The sequence below is a fragment of the Accipiter gentilis genome, chromosome 11, assembly GCF_929443795.1.
Source record: "Accipiter gentilis chromosome 11, bAccGen1.1, whole genome shotgun sequence".
In the NCBI taxonomy this organism is placed as follows: Eukaryota; Metazoa; Chordata; class Aves; order Accipitriformes; family Accipitridae; genus Astur; species Astur gentilis.
In genome coordinates, this window is record NC_064890.1 from 34,092,375 (window position 1) to 34,109,122 (window position 16,748).

Here is a 16,748-nt window from a genome sequence, read left to right on the forward strand (position 1 = left end):
GTCTGCTAAGAACTGCACTCTAAAAGGCAGCATCCAGTTTGTTTTGCAATATGACCTTCAAACTTCTGGCAGGGGAAAAAAATGCAAAGGGCTGTCATTCCCCAAGGGAGACAGTTTCTTCTGTTCCACAAAATATTTTATTTCAACAGCCACCTTAGGATTTTATTTAACAGACCTTGACATCTGTCCACATATGTTTAGAAGTTAGACTTCAAAACATAGAATTTTATTGGAAAGAACGAAGGACAGGGCTCTTGCTGTCCATGATCAATTGTCAGCAAGAAAGAATGATTGGGACTTGCTTTAAACAGTAGTGGTAAATAGCTTCCTAGATGATAAAAGACTGTTGCAAGGTACATACAGACTAGTTTTCAGAGTACAGCAGAAGCCAAGGTGAGGATTTTTAATCTGTTTGCCCACACTGTAAGAATCAACCTGTTATTTCCATTGAGTTTTCATGGGACTCAAGAGGTCACACCGGGAACAGGAGCAAAGGTGCAAATATGTGAATCAAGATGGTTGAATCGATGCATGAAAAAAGAGGATGCGATTCCTTTATTTATATGTCCATTTTAATTTTCTATTTTTTTAAAAAATGTATTCACTTATTCCCACATTTCTTCATAGCAACTCTGCAGTAAAATACTGCAAAATCAGTAAAATGAAAAATTAGTGGTTAGGTGCTTAACCCATACTACCAACTCTATACCTACAGAGCCACAGAAGATGTTGGACAAGATTTAAGCATTCTGAAATGATATTCTACTACTATTAAGAAGGCTGAGAACATGCAACAACCATATGCAAGACTGTTAACTCTTTAATGCTATACTCAGATTTGCCTTGAGGATCTAACAAAGCTTATGGCATGATGGAAACATCTACAAAACAACCTCCCTCTTCACAAGCCTGTAAAATGTGCCTAGAGAGGATGCTGCACTTTGGTGAATACAAATATAACCCGAAGAAACATCTTAAGGAAATAATACCTCAATTTACATCTCTTTGTCAAAGTAATAACGATATAGGGAGAATCATGCCAGTTCATCTTTCCTACCTTCAAAGTATTTGATGCACTCCCTCTCTAGAAATAACAGGTATGTGCCTATTTCCTAGATGAGGAAAGCATATTTTCTTGCTTTGCTTTCCAGATAGCAAAAAAAAAAAAAAATCTGATAATTGAAACCAGGCATTTTCTGCCCCAATTCATTACATCAAACAACGATGTCACTGTAATACCATTCTAACACTACTATATATAAGTATATACTGGCCATCAGAAAGAAGCAAAGTAAAAAAAGCTCTTCTTCACCATATTAGCTCATGACAATGCAAAACAACAAACCTAATAACATCTTCAAATTTATTGACCTGTTAGGGAAAAAAAATCTAAGTGTTAAATAATTTTCAAGGATTTTAACCAAATGTCATCAATTATAAATAAAATGAAATCTGGGAAAATAGTGAAAATCATACTTGAAAAAAGTTTACATAAACTTCTTCCAAGAGCAACCAGAGGAGTATCAGAATTTTCATTTCCAAGCAGAAAGTTACAGAAATCATTTCAACAAGTAGTAGGAAAAAAATACTAGTTAGCTACTCCATACAGACAGTAGGATTGTCAACTACCCTCCCAAACAAATGGACAGAGCTTTCTCCTTAGTGGAAAATGGTACCAAACAAAACCCCTCCAAAAAGGCAAAAATTAGTAATAACACTGTCTGTATTGGCAAAGATGCAGAACAGTGATGCAAAACCACGAACATCATTGTAGTAGATACAGTGCTATACCCAGTACGGTGAAGAAAGCAAATAGCAGAAACTCTTCAAATAAAGAGGAATGAAATAATTGTTTTGAAAGGAACAGATGAGGAAAGTATGAGAAAGGACTGGTACACCATATCTGCTGAGACTTCAATTTTAAAGTTGTGGCTCACGTGGGACAAAGTGGCCGTTATTTGAAGCCAAATATATTTTATGAGCTGACAGATGTAGAAACAGTGATTGATAACAGCCTGGAGGTCAATACATCACACTTCAGATATCTGCAAGTGATGGCTAGGAGAAGTAAGCCAAGCAGTAGAAGGCTTTATTCACTACGTGTTTCCACTGGAAAAATTTCAAACTTCTGCAGTCCAAAAGACTGAAAGCCACTGGTTTAAATCATTATCTTTACAAAAAGACAAATAAAGGCTAAGAGTATACATCATTTTATATTAATCTCACTGAATCAACTTCACTCATATTTTAGCATCCCTTCCTTAGACTGCCAGGAAAATAACATCACATTATTGATGGGTTTGTGGTGGGGTTTTGTCAGTATTTTATTTATTGAGTTTCAGCCTTCGCAACCTTCCAATTTTTTCATTTCACATGACATAGGCACTGTCAGAAAACTGTACGTGTGCCACCTTTTACATTCCTAGCAGTGTCTCCCCTAGGCCAACTTTCCACTCAGATGACCCTTGTCAGTGTGGCAATCCTGTTACAAATAAGAGTATATCAGGTGCAAACTGGTCTTTGCAAAACTGTACAGCTCTCAACAAGCCATGAATCTCTTGTTTGGTTGGTTGAGTTTTGATATTTTGCTCTATTCAGCTCCATGAACTGCCCTCTGCCTCCAACTTGTTACTTTTTCTGTGACCTTGTCCAAAACCTGCCATTTTGGTGTCTTTAGCTAAAGCCAAATTCTGCTCTTTTCAGAACGCATGCCCATTAAAGATCATTGTTACAGGTACTACAGAAATTTGCAAAATCTACAGAGGAAAAGCTCCAGGCAGAAACTACAACATCAGCTACAAGCTGCTGATTTGGCAGCATGTTCCTGGATATGAGACCAAAAAATAATAAGAAAAACAAACCCCAAAACAAACAAACAAAACCCACCAAAATAAAAACAACAAAAAAACCCCAACCGTGATCCAATGATGCAGGTGCAGAGTGACATTAACACATTAGTGGTGAGAACAAACATATTGAAATCAACGCATAGCCATGTGAACATCCACATATTCTAGATGATTTTTGTAATTATAAATAGAACAGGGTTTTATTATTATTATTATTATTATTACATTACCACCTGACTAAGCAAATTCTAGTTAAATCAGCGTTACTAAAGTCAGGGTAGTAACTTATTAGAGACTGGAACACTGCCAATCTGTCCACTCCCAGCTGCCTGAAAGCCAAAATAACCATATCGAACATATGTTAATGTTTTATTTGCGCTGGAAATAAAATAAAATAATAATATGTTCCAGGTATTTTATATTTTGTGAATTCCCTGGTAAGCACATAATGAAAAAAAAGGAATGGAAAATAACAAGTTCTCTTCCCAGACAGCCTCGAAAAAATAGTTATAAGAAGAGCAGGGGAGAGCAGAGCACGGCCTACAGCAAAATTTCCCATGTAAAAAATATTTTTAGTTCTCTGTCAATAAAATTACCAATATCAAGCTTCCAATTTTTTCTTCAGTGCAGGTTGCTATACACGCAGTGTAATGTATTGTAATGAATAAGGATTTTCTTAAGCATACTTTATTTTATAATTCATCCCTCAGGCACACAGTAAGACTAAAACTGGATGGCTCTACCATTAACTGGAATTCTCCTTATATACTGATGCATCGCCTCCAGACCTAGAGTCTTCCAGTGGAGTTCCATAATGCATGGGGTCCAGAATAGCTAAGAAGCCGCTCACCTAGGAGGGCGCTGCACTTTGATGCACGAAAAGTCTGACTGAGGCACAGTGCACCGAATCCCCCAGTCCTCCTCTGCTAACGCTGAACGATGAAATTTAAAGGATGTGGGGAAGGACAAAAGGAAACGTAGGAGCAAAATATTCCGAGAAGTCCAATTAGGGTAAGCTGTATTTCAATTTACTGTGAGCTGTATTTTAATTTACACTGAACAACAGATGTATGAGGAGCGAGTTTCCTGCTCAGGAGGGAACGGCAAGTGAACAGGCTCAGTGTTTCCCTTCCAACGGAGGTTTACCGCCCAGCTTACAAAGAACAACTGTCACTGGAGACTACAAGCTCTGCACCGAAAAGCCCCCAACAATTCTGCCACTGGATATGTAACAGATATAAACCAAATATATTGCTCTGGTGTAAGAGTAGTTTGAAAATTTCTGTAGCTTTCCCATGGACAATATAGCAGAGACTGAGCAGCTAGGGTCAAGGGTGAGACCCTAGGACCTAGACCCTGGCCTTGCCTACCAAAGCCAAGGAGAGTCTCTCCACTGCCTTCAGCTGGCTTTGAGTTCAGCACAGAAAAGGCCCCAAAACATTTCTTAGAGCGTCTCAGTGCTCAGCTTCCCGAGATGTTACGCTCCCCAGAGAAGAGAAGGCTCCGAGGAGATCTTCCCAATGTGTGCAAACGCCTGGTGGAAGGGAATGAAGAAGAGGGAGCCGGACTGTTCTCAGTGGTGCCCAGTGACAGGACAAGAGGCAACGGGCACGAATTAAAACCCATGAAAATCCATTTGGACACAAGAAAGCACTTTTTCACTGTGAGGGTGACCGAGCACTGGCACAGGTTGCCCAGAGAGGTTGTGGAGTCTCCATCTGTGTAGATATTCAAAAGCCGTCTGGACACAGTCCTGGGCAACCAGCTCTAGGTGGCCTGGCTTGAGCTGGGGGGTTGGACCAGGTAACCTTCAGAAGTGCCTTCCAACCTCAACCCTTCTGCGAGACTCAGATTGTAGGAGCTATGCTGGATTCACAAATGACACGTGCATCAATTATGCTTTTCCACTGCAGCTTTGTAAATCTAAAATAGCTCCACTGATTTTATTGACCTACGTGAGTTCAAGGATACATTTTCTTCCCTTCAAAATATTTCTTTAGAAAAATTTTGTGCGTCCTATTTCTAAATTAATATAAGTACTGCCTTTCTTTTGAAGACACAGACTTGCTGAAGTAATAAAATGGCATAAATGGGCAGTGAAGTACAGCGTCATTCATCTCAGTAGTACAAGTGCGTATATAATGCTTTTTAACTGTCAATACAATGTGGTATTATCGCTGTACGTGATTCAAAAGCCTGAGAAATAAGGTTGATGTGAATCATTTCAGCATGGAAAATCCAGAAAGCAGAGGCTGAATGGACACTATTCTGCTAAATGCTAAATAACATTCAGAAGTTCTGCACGTTGACTATAGGAAGTTATAATAAATAGCATGGCTCTAGGAAATAATCTAGTGCCAGCTGTATTCCAGATATCTTTTAGTACTATTCTGAAGTAGGCTAATTTATCTGATTTTTCATATTAAAGAAAAACCCTCAAAATAACAGAATTTATGCTCTATTTTGCACTCGTATCTTTAAAAAGCCACATATAAATATTTATAATCAAAAAGCCACTAATGCATTAGCCAGAATGTTGCTTCTCCTCTGTATTCTAAAGTGTGCATTTTTTTTAAAAAGCTATGATAAATGACTAATCATTGCTTCACCGCTGAAGACTGCCTCTTCTTCCTCCAGTACCGATGCCTGCTCTGCCGCCTGCCCCGCAGCTCTCGGACCCATGCCGTGTCCCCGCCAGCCTTCGCTTTCCAGCCTGCCCCTTCTTCTGATTTACTGCGAGGATAAGATGGCCTGCTCAGTCAGCGCTCACTAATCCTGTCGTTCAATCCTTTCTCTGAGCTGCAGCCTCTTTTCTGTGCCACGCTGAACACGGGAGAAGCTCCTCTGGCACTTGGGCGAACGGGCTGGCGTGCCACTGGTGGATGTCACCTCAGGCAAGATGGTGCCATTCCCCCAGCCCACAAAAAAGGTGGCAGTTTTGGGAAAAGATGAAACTTAGTGAGCTGCACAGGCTTAAGTCCATAATGCTTAAATCCAGCTGGATAAATGATGAATTTCAGAGGAAGCTTAATCAATATCCCCTAAGTTGCTAGATAAAAATTTTGAACTCTTGCTGATGGCCCATTGCTGTGCAAATGAGAAGCAGATGGGCTTTTACAGCTCCTTCTCTCTGTGTCAGTAGCCTACAAGTGCTGAAGCTTGCAGAAGAGTGGGTAGCTTTGGAGAAAAAAAAAATCAGTGCATGATGAAGAGCAAGAGGGGAAATCCCCTTAACCTTAATTGTAAAATTAAAAGTTTCTGTAAGCTAGGAAGACAGATCACTGCATCAGAAACCCATGCATGTTATAAGAGCTACATTGTCCATATTTTTGTTTTAATTATTTTGTACAAAAATCCTTTCCGAGTTATATAAACCCTTTGCACTCTCTCTCCCCAAGCCTGCTAGCGCCAGAAGTGTAAACTGATCCAATACAGCCCTATGCTTCTCACATATGCTTTAAAATACTTGTGTTAGAGTGTGGATTTGGCTACAATGCACCAGAAAACCATCAAATGTCCCGTTTCATTAAAAAACAAGTGTATGGAAAAAACACAGCCTGCAGATTTGAACGTAATGGCTCAGACTTTAACCTCCACTGATATCTGTTGGGATAGATTTAAATAGTTTGGGATTAGGTCTGTAAGTGTCTGCAGTGTCCCTGGGAGGAGGCCAGTGATGAGAAGAGCACAATTTCTTCCTGGAGATCAGTCTTGGGTGATGGGAATTATTACTGCGCCAGATACTGGTATAAATATCACTTCTGGCCTTAAAAAAAAAATGAAAATCAGCTAGTTTGTTAAAAATACACTGGCTTCATTTAAAAAAAATACATACATCACGTAGCTAGCGGAAGTGATGCCTTAGTGTTAATACACCAACTAATAAAAACGTTACCATTAAAAGATTTGCTGACCAAGTACCAATTGTCTCGGCTACTAAGACATTGGCAGTCCTTCCACAATTCACTTAAAATGAATGAACCCGTCCTTGTACTTCTTAAGCCAAGTCTGTGGTCTAAAGCAATACTTTATAGGGTATCAGTGCCTATCACAACACAATGCATTTGTCTCTGCAGAGGAGAAAAGAATTTAATGATCTCTTGCACATACTTTCTCAGATAGGTTTAAAATTGCATTGGGAATAGAAAAGAAAGTAGTCTGCTTTCCAGCTCCAAACAATTCTCCACAGGAAGCTCCCATTGATCTAAGATGTATGTATGCTCTGGAGCTGGACTGAGTTGTGTGTTGAATAGCTTGTCTGCAGCTGAAACATATATCCAACACACTGGCCGATTTATGTGCCTTGGAAGATCATTGCTTTTTAGCCCATTACGGCTAATAGAAAACCCAATGATAATTTGCATGCATTGCCATTCCTTATGCTACCAGCATTGACCTTCACACAAGACAAAATAGAACAAGTTGTCTGAATGTCCTCAAGCAAAGGTACTGAGTTAGGGGAGAAGGTCAGAGTTTGGGATTTTTTTTTTTTTTTTCTTTTGGCTCACAAGAACCACCGAAGTCAAACAATATTGGTAAAAAAAATCCCAAACCAACCAACCAAACAAAAAAACCCCTACAACATTCCTTACTAAGTGTTCTTCCCTGAACTAAACATTTAAGAACAACATGAAGAGTCAGTCGTGCTGAAATTTCTAACATGTTGAAAATGTCATCAAACAAGATACAACAAAGCCACCCTGTCCAATATGTAAATGCTGGACTGAAATTCAATTCCTGGGGCTTGGCAGTGTGGTAGGCTCTCCCAAGTTTCTTAGCGTAACTGCTTAATGTCAGAACCAGGCTTAAAAAAATCCAGCACTTTCCATTCCTATCTGACACACCTGATATTCATGACATGAATTGATGGAAAGATTAGCCTCACAACTTTAGCCGTCTAAAAATTCAGTATCTAATCTCACCCCTGGGCTCTCTATACAGTCCATGGAAAGAGATGTCCACCTCCAGAAGGCAATTCATCCCAGCCCCTCCAGCCCCCTCTCAGCACCAAGTACCCTCCGGAGGTGCCAGCCTCTTTCACTGGCTATCAGGAGAGCCTAACTGGTGATGTCCGTAACCAGTAAACGACAACAGGCTTGAAAAACGCTTGATTACAGTCCGTAATCCTCCATGCAGTTTGAGCATCAGCACACATCACAGCACTATTTTGGCCTGAACCAGCCAACATGCTCTGAAGCAGCGCCCAGGCATGGCTGGGGGTTCGGCGCTGATCAGAGGCCATTCCCAGGCAGCCATCTGGATGCATCTTCAATCACTCAGGGAGGAGAAAAAAAACAAAAAAAACAAAAAAAAAAAAAAAAAAAAAAAAAAAGGAACAAACAAAATAAAACCAAAAACCTGGGAAGCCTGCTTGCTGGTCACTGTAAAAGCTTACGTGCTGTACACTTTCACTCTTCTATGCCAGCTGTCATTAAATCAGACTCCACTCTTTTCATTTTTGGTGGCTTTGTTCAAACACCAGCAGAAGAAAGGAAGAAGCCCTGGGAGAGACACGGTGCCAGGGCTGCCACAGCTAACGCTGCCTGGGCAGTTCTACTCGCACGACAGTTTGGCAGAGACAACCCATCATCTGGTACAAGGTACCACAAATACCAGGCAGGGAACAGAGATATCCATACACCTTCTGTCTTGAAACAAATACTAAACCCAGCTAAAGAACAGCGTATTAGGCATCACTTTTTCTCAGCATTTATGATTGACTGTCAAATACTAAGGATAGCGGCTCCTTGAGCAACACACCCTAATTAGCTGTTTTCCCAATTATTAGCCATCTGTGTTCACCCTGCATAATCTAGTCAGACGGTACATCCCCTGATATTGTTCTCAGAATCAAAACCAAAAAAAGTATTCTCAGAACCTATCCACATGGAGGAACTCAGTTTTGACCCCTCCAGCAAGAACCGTGGTCACTGAGCACACTGACCTCAATCAGTTCAGACATTGAGCTAAAGACATCAAGAAGACAGGGTACAGCTGGCATATATATATATATATATATAAAAAAAAATATATATATATATATATATAAACTAGTGACAACTCAGCATTTCCACCAAACTGGCCTGGAGAGTAAGTGAGGGTCCTGCAGTCTCCATTCCCTCCACTCTTTACACTCTGGAATTTAACTACCTTGCCAACAGGACTCTAATTTACACTCTCCGTCCTTTGGTCCCAGGGATTTGGCCACTTTAAAAGTTATTTGATTTTTTTTTTTTTTTTTAAGGCACTTTAAATAACCTAGATGAAATTAGGAATAATTTTTCAAAAGCAATTTTTATTTATATTTTTTTATCTAATCATTTTCCTGGTAGTTTGTCAAGAGAGTTATATGTGTGCATGTCAGTTATAAATTGAATTATATACTGGCATCAAATTAACAACACTGGAAGTTAACAGGCCTTTGATAATATTAAGAATATCAAAAAGGCAGTATCAGAGTAAACTTCACAGTGTGCTGTACCAGAACTGTATCTTAATTGAAAGGAGAAGTGGCAATGCTGTACAACAAGGTCGGTGTCCATATGCTCGTTCACATTTCTTGACCTTTGTCAATAAAATCAACTTTGTAAGAAGTCATATTGATGTGAGTGCTTCCCCATTGACATCCGGATGGAGAATTCTCAACTCAATTCACAGGTGGTACGTTACAAAACATACTTCAGAGGATCAGGGTTTCAAAATCTGCCAACACGGTCAAAGATTCAAATAGAGGCTTGAACTCCACACATCTCACATCCCTGAATTACCAATTCCCTGAGCCATCTAATATGCATGGAAATTCTATGTAGCTGGTTAAAAAAAAAAAAAAATTATTTGAATTCTCATTTCCTCTCAATTAGAATTAATCTACTTGAGTAAGTTAATAAGGTTTCATAAAATGGGATGGTTTGTGTAACTTCTAACACAATTAAATATTAATAAACTCCTGTGGGAGCAAGATCAATGGAGTACAAAACGTCTTCCTGAATTTTATCTTACAACGTGTCATTTTAACCAGTTATATATTTCTCTATACTCTGTAAGAAGCTTTATACAGCAGTAGAAGAGCGATGAAACCATACAGCAAAATCTTAACATTTACAGAATAAAGAAGTGTGTGCATCTCGTGCTCAATTTCAAGAATGGATTCCACTGTAGCCTAAAATAAATAACCATCACATATGCGATACAGGCCCATAATCAACTTGAAATATTACATATAGCCCATCTAGATAGCGATTAACCTAAAATTCCTTTTCTCTGGCCCTATTTGCAACAAAACCAACATGCTATAAAACCAAAAGGTAATCACCTATCTTAAATGACAATATTAAATTACCTCTATCCAGTTTCCTGTATAATTCTGTCTGACCTTTTGTGAAAGAACATTTCTAGGTGTCTGGGTTTTGCTGGTCTCTTGGGTCTAGTATGAGTTTTCTCTTCCCTTAATTACAGAAGAAGAATCATAAATCTGAACCTCCATTTCTAGCACTACAACATAAGGTTGAAAGTATATTCTTCTTGCGATAGAGGTGTTAGAAACACTGGTCAAAACAAACACCAGGCAATCACTCTTGAATTTCTAGCAGTTTGGTCTAAAAGATACACTATGGAAGTCTGCAGAAAGTTTTTAAATAACTTTTTTTCTTTTTAAACATCGATAAGAAATATCTATGCTAATAAAAACAACCAACCAACCAACAACAACAAAAGAAACAACAACAACAAAAAAACCCAAAACAAAACCAAAAAAAACAACCCCTACCATAACTAAAATGCAACAAAATACCCGCACCTGAAAAATTAAAACCTTCTGGTTACCAATTTCCTAAAATATTTCAGAGAAGTCTAGGTTCCCCAATTCCTCAACCCAAATATTTCATTCCCTGACCAGTCCTCTCACTGACATGTTTACAGAAAGGTTCATTTTCTTTACAGATTTCAAAATACTCATTAGAAGGAAGCACCACAATAAAACTTACATTGACATTCCTTGCAGCACTTGCCATCCACATACGCCAGGGCAGAGTTAAGCGGGCAGTCAGAGAGGGGGCAAATCAAAGCCTCGCACTGCACAGTACCATTCTAGAAGAATAAAAGGCACTTAACTGGTAGTTATATTTAGCAAGAACAGAGATGTTCTCAAACACAGGAACTTAAAAATCTATTTTTAAATGCAACGAACTCTGTAACAACACCCAAAAAGACATTTTAACATGGTTCTTTTAATAACTAAAAGAACAGAAACTATATCTTTAGAATATTGTGCATACAAACTTTTAGACATGTATGACGTGTTCTTTGAGATAAGGATAATGATCAAATTTTTTTTTTTTCTTTTTTTTTTTTGAGGCAAATCTATTTGGAGGTAAAACATTCTGCCAATCAGCAGCAAACTGACAGATTAGTGTGAAATAACAACCTCACGGAACAATACTCTGCCTTCTGATTTTTACATAACAGACAATACATTTCTAAAAGGTAGTATCATGGCTGCAAGAAAAAAATCTGAGACAAAAATACCTAATACGTTTAACACTAAATTCAAGGAATTTTAAATAGCTGTCAGCCAGATTTTATATCATGGACTAAATCTTCTCGTCAACCACAAAATGCTAAAAGCAAAAGGAATATCCCTCCAGCAATATAAAGATCAAAATCATACTAAGCTTAAGAAGAAGCATTTAGCAAATTATAGATAGCAGCAAATCAGTCTAAGGTGCAGTACATTCAACAACATCCTTTTCACCAATTTCTAATGGCTTTTGGATTAGGCATTTAATGAGTTCAAATGGAATTAATGAGTTTTACATGAATGGACGAAACAAAGATGCCATGGTTTGGTACCTGAAAGGATACTTGCAATAGCTTCTGGAGTTGTGATACCTTTGGGAATCTTCCATCCATCTAACAATCTTTTTCATTTGTGATGTAACAGAGCATGCATATGACCCTGACATTTTACTCTTTCTTACTTATTAAGATGTAACCAAAGGCAACCAGAGGGAATCAGACACAAGGGATCCACTAAATCATTTGCTAAGAAAAAGGCTGTGTTTATAGTGACAAAAAGCAGGGAATTAATTATCCAGAGAAACTATTTGCACCTCAGTGCATGGGAATAATGTGATAGCTAAGTATACTGCACAGCATCTACGTATGGTCACATGAAATATAGGAGAGCTACGCATGCTGGCACTGCTGAAACAATAGGAAAACGTATTTATTAATACTATTCCTTGGATTCAGAACAGGTTTTCTAGCACTTTGTGGTTGCTACCTAGGATACACCTGGCAGTTTTCTCATTATTTGCCTCCATAAAACTGTCATCAGAGGAAACACTAGAATTCCTGAGTCTCCACTCAAACTGTAGCCATACCATGCAAGTGCAGTTCTTACAGCCATCTGTCCAGGATTCAAACTCTCTGTAAGTCGTGCCTTTCATTGTGCAGGTCCTTTCACAGTAGCACTGATCCAACTTGTTCATCCTCTGCTCAGCTTGGGACAGCTGTATTTACAGTTCACAAAAAAGTTTTGAATGTGTAAGTGGCTTCCACGTTAGTATAAACTTGATTGAAACTGTCCCCCTTATTGTCAAGCATGCAGACGAGAGAATAACATGTAGAAAAATGCAGTCAAAGATAATAAAACAATTATTGCCAAATATAACATGATTAAAACATCACTCATTCAGAGATGGAAATTAAGAAGCAAGACACGATGCATTTCATCCTTTTCTAACATCAGGGACATCATGAAACAAAGTGAGTAGGTGAAGATGGGTATGGCCCCTGGTTTCTTATCTTTGTATGTGTGAACTGACCAAGAATTTTGCTCAACATAAACTACTTGCAGACATTAGGTTATGCACAAAGGACCCGAATCTGAATGGAGAGGCAAAATTGATGGTAAAGCTCAAAACCAACATGTTAGCAACTGTTTCTCCACTTCAACCAAGGTTTTTTTAACATTTGTGTATAAAATCAGACAGGTAACAGCATTCCTGCAGACATCTACAAGAACTGACATTTAAAACCAGAAGACTAGTCTATGTTGACCGGCAGACATGAATGCATTTGGTATGACATTCTAGGGAAAAAGAAGAAGAAAATGCTGCGTTGGATCCTTAATTCCATCTTATGTATATATTTTGTCTGAACACACCTTTGGCAGCTCAGGTCTAGAAAAACCTTGAACCAATAAGTCTTGCTGCAATAAGCACTATAAGCACAGTAACCTATTTCATTCTAGGTTTATTGACTTGTTAGCCTAATAGATAGAGCTTGAAGATCTACGAGACCTTTCCTTGCTCAGGGATTTGGATTCTGTTTACTACTAAAAAATATGATTCTATAAAAATATTAAAAAACAAGAAATCTCTTTGAACTGGGAATTTGTATGTACAGACACTAGGCACAGATACATAAATACAGACGTATAAACATACCATGCAGGGGTGTTCCGTACACACCCACGTGCACATCCACACATATGCATAATAAACACATATGCAATTAAAGCCTCAGAGTCCTCATTTCTCCCATGCCATGACTCCTAGTAAACACTACCTTAGCTGATGTTTTGGCTAAAATGTCTTGCAGTTCCATAATTTTCTGCACAAGTCCATGGAAGTCATTACAAGTTGGGCATGCTAGAATAACAAAATGCATATATTAATTAAAAAAAACCCCATGTATTCACAACAGGTTCAATCATGTCAAAGTTGACAACCAATACACTGAAATTCAAGGTTTTAAGAAAGCTTGTAGGACAGAAAGTAGGTACAAAGCACACCTTTCATTTTATGGTACAGGAATTAATAGACTTACTGCGATTAAGATCTGGGCATTGAGAAATAAATCCTTGAGGCATGACAAGTAATTGCACATCTTGCATTATGCCCTATGTGTAAGTGGAAAGAAAAAAAAGGATACATTATTTTTACCTGTCAAAATTATGTTTTCCATTCACCATGTAAAACATTAAAGCCCACACAGAAACAATACTTATGAATACACAGCTTCTTGCCTGGACACAATGCAGTGATAAAAGAATAAACAGAAAGCAAAATAGATAGATGTACAAATACAGACATACTGAATCATTTTTAAAGACATGAAATTAAATGTCAAGATGTAATAACATGGGAAGAGTTTGGCTGTTTTGAATTCATTGTTATTTTTAGTTAGTCGTTGCAGAAAAGCTTGCAAATGACCTTTAAAAGTAATTTGAAGAACAGTTGCAGTTTCAGTTACTTTGAAACACACTTTTAAATAAAATGCAAATTTTTTACTAAGCTATAACTGTCAAACAGAAGTGAAGATTAAAGAAACCTGAGTCAGGAAAAACACATTCATGCAAACCTTTTATGATTTCAGCAGGGATTTTTCCATAAAGCATGCGGAATGCCGAGAAACTACATGTCTCTTACACGGCTGCAGTGTTGTATGTTGGCAAGAACTTAGGGGAAGTTTAGCATGAAATTCAACTATGCCATCTGGAAAGGGCCAGTTTCACGCACAGGAATAGATCCCGTACTTGCAGGCAGAATTTACATGCATCCTTAGTCATTAATATATAATTAGTAGCCACTTTGCTGCTCTGCAAAAGCAAAGGCCAAATAGCAATTTCAAAGTGAGCCATCCTGTCTTTTTCACTCCAGATGTCCCTTTCATCCATGGCTCCTTCCCTACATCTCCAAAACTCCTTCTTAGGAGGAAAAGCAAAATAATTACAGCATGCTTCAGTGTGCTTATAAAAGGAATGTTTCACTACACTAAGACCACAATGCAAACTAAATGCAAAAGTCCACATTTCATCCACATACACTGGGTATTCAGTACAGAGGTTGCAAGGTCAAAGAACCAGAATTTTGACCTCAAGTGAATGACTCGGAGTGACTTAGCAGCTTAAGTGACCTACAGAGAAGAGTAGGTGTCACTGGAGGGCAACTAAGCTGGTACTTACGTACCATGCCTACCTTTCTCCCTTAACAACAAAGCTACACTCTACAGCATCTGGATGCTTCCCCACGTTGTGCAAGGAGCTGCAGGCATTAGCTAATGGTGAAAAAAATAGGTGCGCCTGAGACAGGGCTCCACGTCAGGACCTCTCACAGCACGTGTTCTGGAAGTCAGGAGCAAAGACCTCTTTGAAGACCACACCAAAAAGTTCACTGTATTAATTTCTCCTCCCTTCCTTCCTCGGTGTCATCAAGTTCAAACTCACGTCAACCCAAGTTATGGCAGTTTCGTGAAAAGGAGGAACGGCAGGGTCCAACCCATTCAAGTTTAAACCACTCTTCACTGAGTGCACAGGCAAGTATTCAAACAATTTAGCTATTAACAGTAAAGCTCCTCCCACTATTTGAGGAGCTTTATTCATCATACGTCAGCTGTGATGCGAGCCGGCCTCTGCCACTCACCAGGAATTTAGGTTCCTTCTCCCAGAGTAACAACAGGGAGCTGTGACACCTAGCCCACCTGGGCTCCCAAATCAGGACCTCCTGCCAGTACAGGAGAGGCTTTGCCCAGGCTCCCCAAGAACCTAGTCTTCAAATTAACACACCGCTGGATGCTAGGTACCGAGAGAAGTTACACCGTGACAGAAATCAGATAGCCAGAATTGCTTCCTCAGACTTCAGACTTTATAGTGAAACAAGTACAAATATATCCCAGTGTGAATATGCCTACTGGCACATGGGTTTAGTGCAGCAATATTAGGTTGAAAAACAAATACAGCCAAATAAAATCTTTTTCAGAGTGACTTATGATTTTGAGTACCTTGACCGCTCTGGGCAATCCATTTAATCTACTCAGAGCAGCCTGATTTTCAGAAATAGCTAAGCACCTGGACCTCTCAAAATCAGATCAGTAGGAGTTATCCCACAGTGAGTGTCTAAAAATATAGGCTCTCCAAAACACTAAGAAGCATTGAAAGTCCTCATCTTCTAAGCTGATGAATCTCCTGTACACCAGCATCACATTTTCAGATGCAGTTTGACCATGGGTACCGTATTATGCTGGAGAAATCACTTAGCACAGTATATTTTGGCTATATTGATGCTCTTTTAACAGCTATCCATTTCTGTATTTCTGTTAAGATGGCTTATATATGTAACTGAGGCAAAATTCTCCATGTATTTTGTTTCATTTTACCTTTCTTGAAAAGAAAGAAACAAACAAAAAAAATCAGTCCACTGTTGGAGTATTTCTTTCTCTACACCCAATGATTTGGCAAAAAGAAGAATATAATCAAGTCAAAAACTGAGAAGGCACAAAAAAATAAAAAGGAATATTTTAAAAAAAGTATTAATTATAAGCACATAGAATAAATGAAATGTATCTGAGATCAGTTTAAGCAGTGCACTAATATTTTCTGATTTTAATCTTGTAGTCAACTGTTTAAGCCAGAAATACAATTTTGCAGCTTGTTTAACAGACTTAGTCTTGGAGGAAAAGGAAACACATATTGAACTGAAAAATAAAAACAAAGCCATGCTTCAGTTTTCAAATATGAGTGCCCCACTGGACCTCTGTACTTCATACACAACAAGGATATAAATTAGCATTTAAGTATAGCAAACAGTATTTCAACAGCCAAACCCTGATTTTAGTGCAAAAGCACAGAACTTGCTGTGAAAGCCATAGTCAAAGTGGTTTATGCTAAAAAAAGATTTAGCAGGCCATATTTTAAAAAGTGATTGGGTCTTCTGCGATCAACATCATCAATTCTATTTTGCAGCTCAAGTAAAAAGATGCCTACTGGGAGGCAAATGGGACTGCTGTGTGGAAGGCATCCACGGGGATGCCATCATTTGTTACAGCAGCTCCAGAGAAGATCGAGGCCAAACGACAGAAAGCGGCTGTGACCAATGAGTGCTACCTAACGGACTCAGA

The 16,748-nt window shown here is 38.7% G+C and overlaps 1 protein-coding gene across 1 annotated transcript in view; it reads right to left on the reverse strand.

Moving 5' to 3' along the window:
• Window positions 1-16,748, reverse strand: part of NELL2 (neural EGFL like 2) — a 154,204-nt gene that overhangs the window by 99,613 nt on the left and 37,843 nt on the right. Inside the window, exons 6-9 of the mRNA XM_049814276.1 lie at window positions 13,680-13,752; window positions 13,419-13,501; window positions 12,230-12,358; window positions 10,832-10,934 (exon numbers count right to left, since the gene is read on the reverse strand). Of these exons, the coding sequence (XP_049670233.1) occupies window positions 10,832-10,934; window positions 12,230-12,358; window positions 13,419-13,501; window positions 13,680-13,752 (388 nt within the window). The remainder of the gene's footprint in view (window positions 1-10,831; window positions 10,935-12,229; window positions 12,359-13,418; window positions 13,502-13,679; window positions 13,753-16,748) is intronic.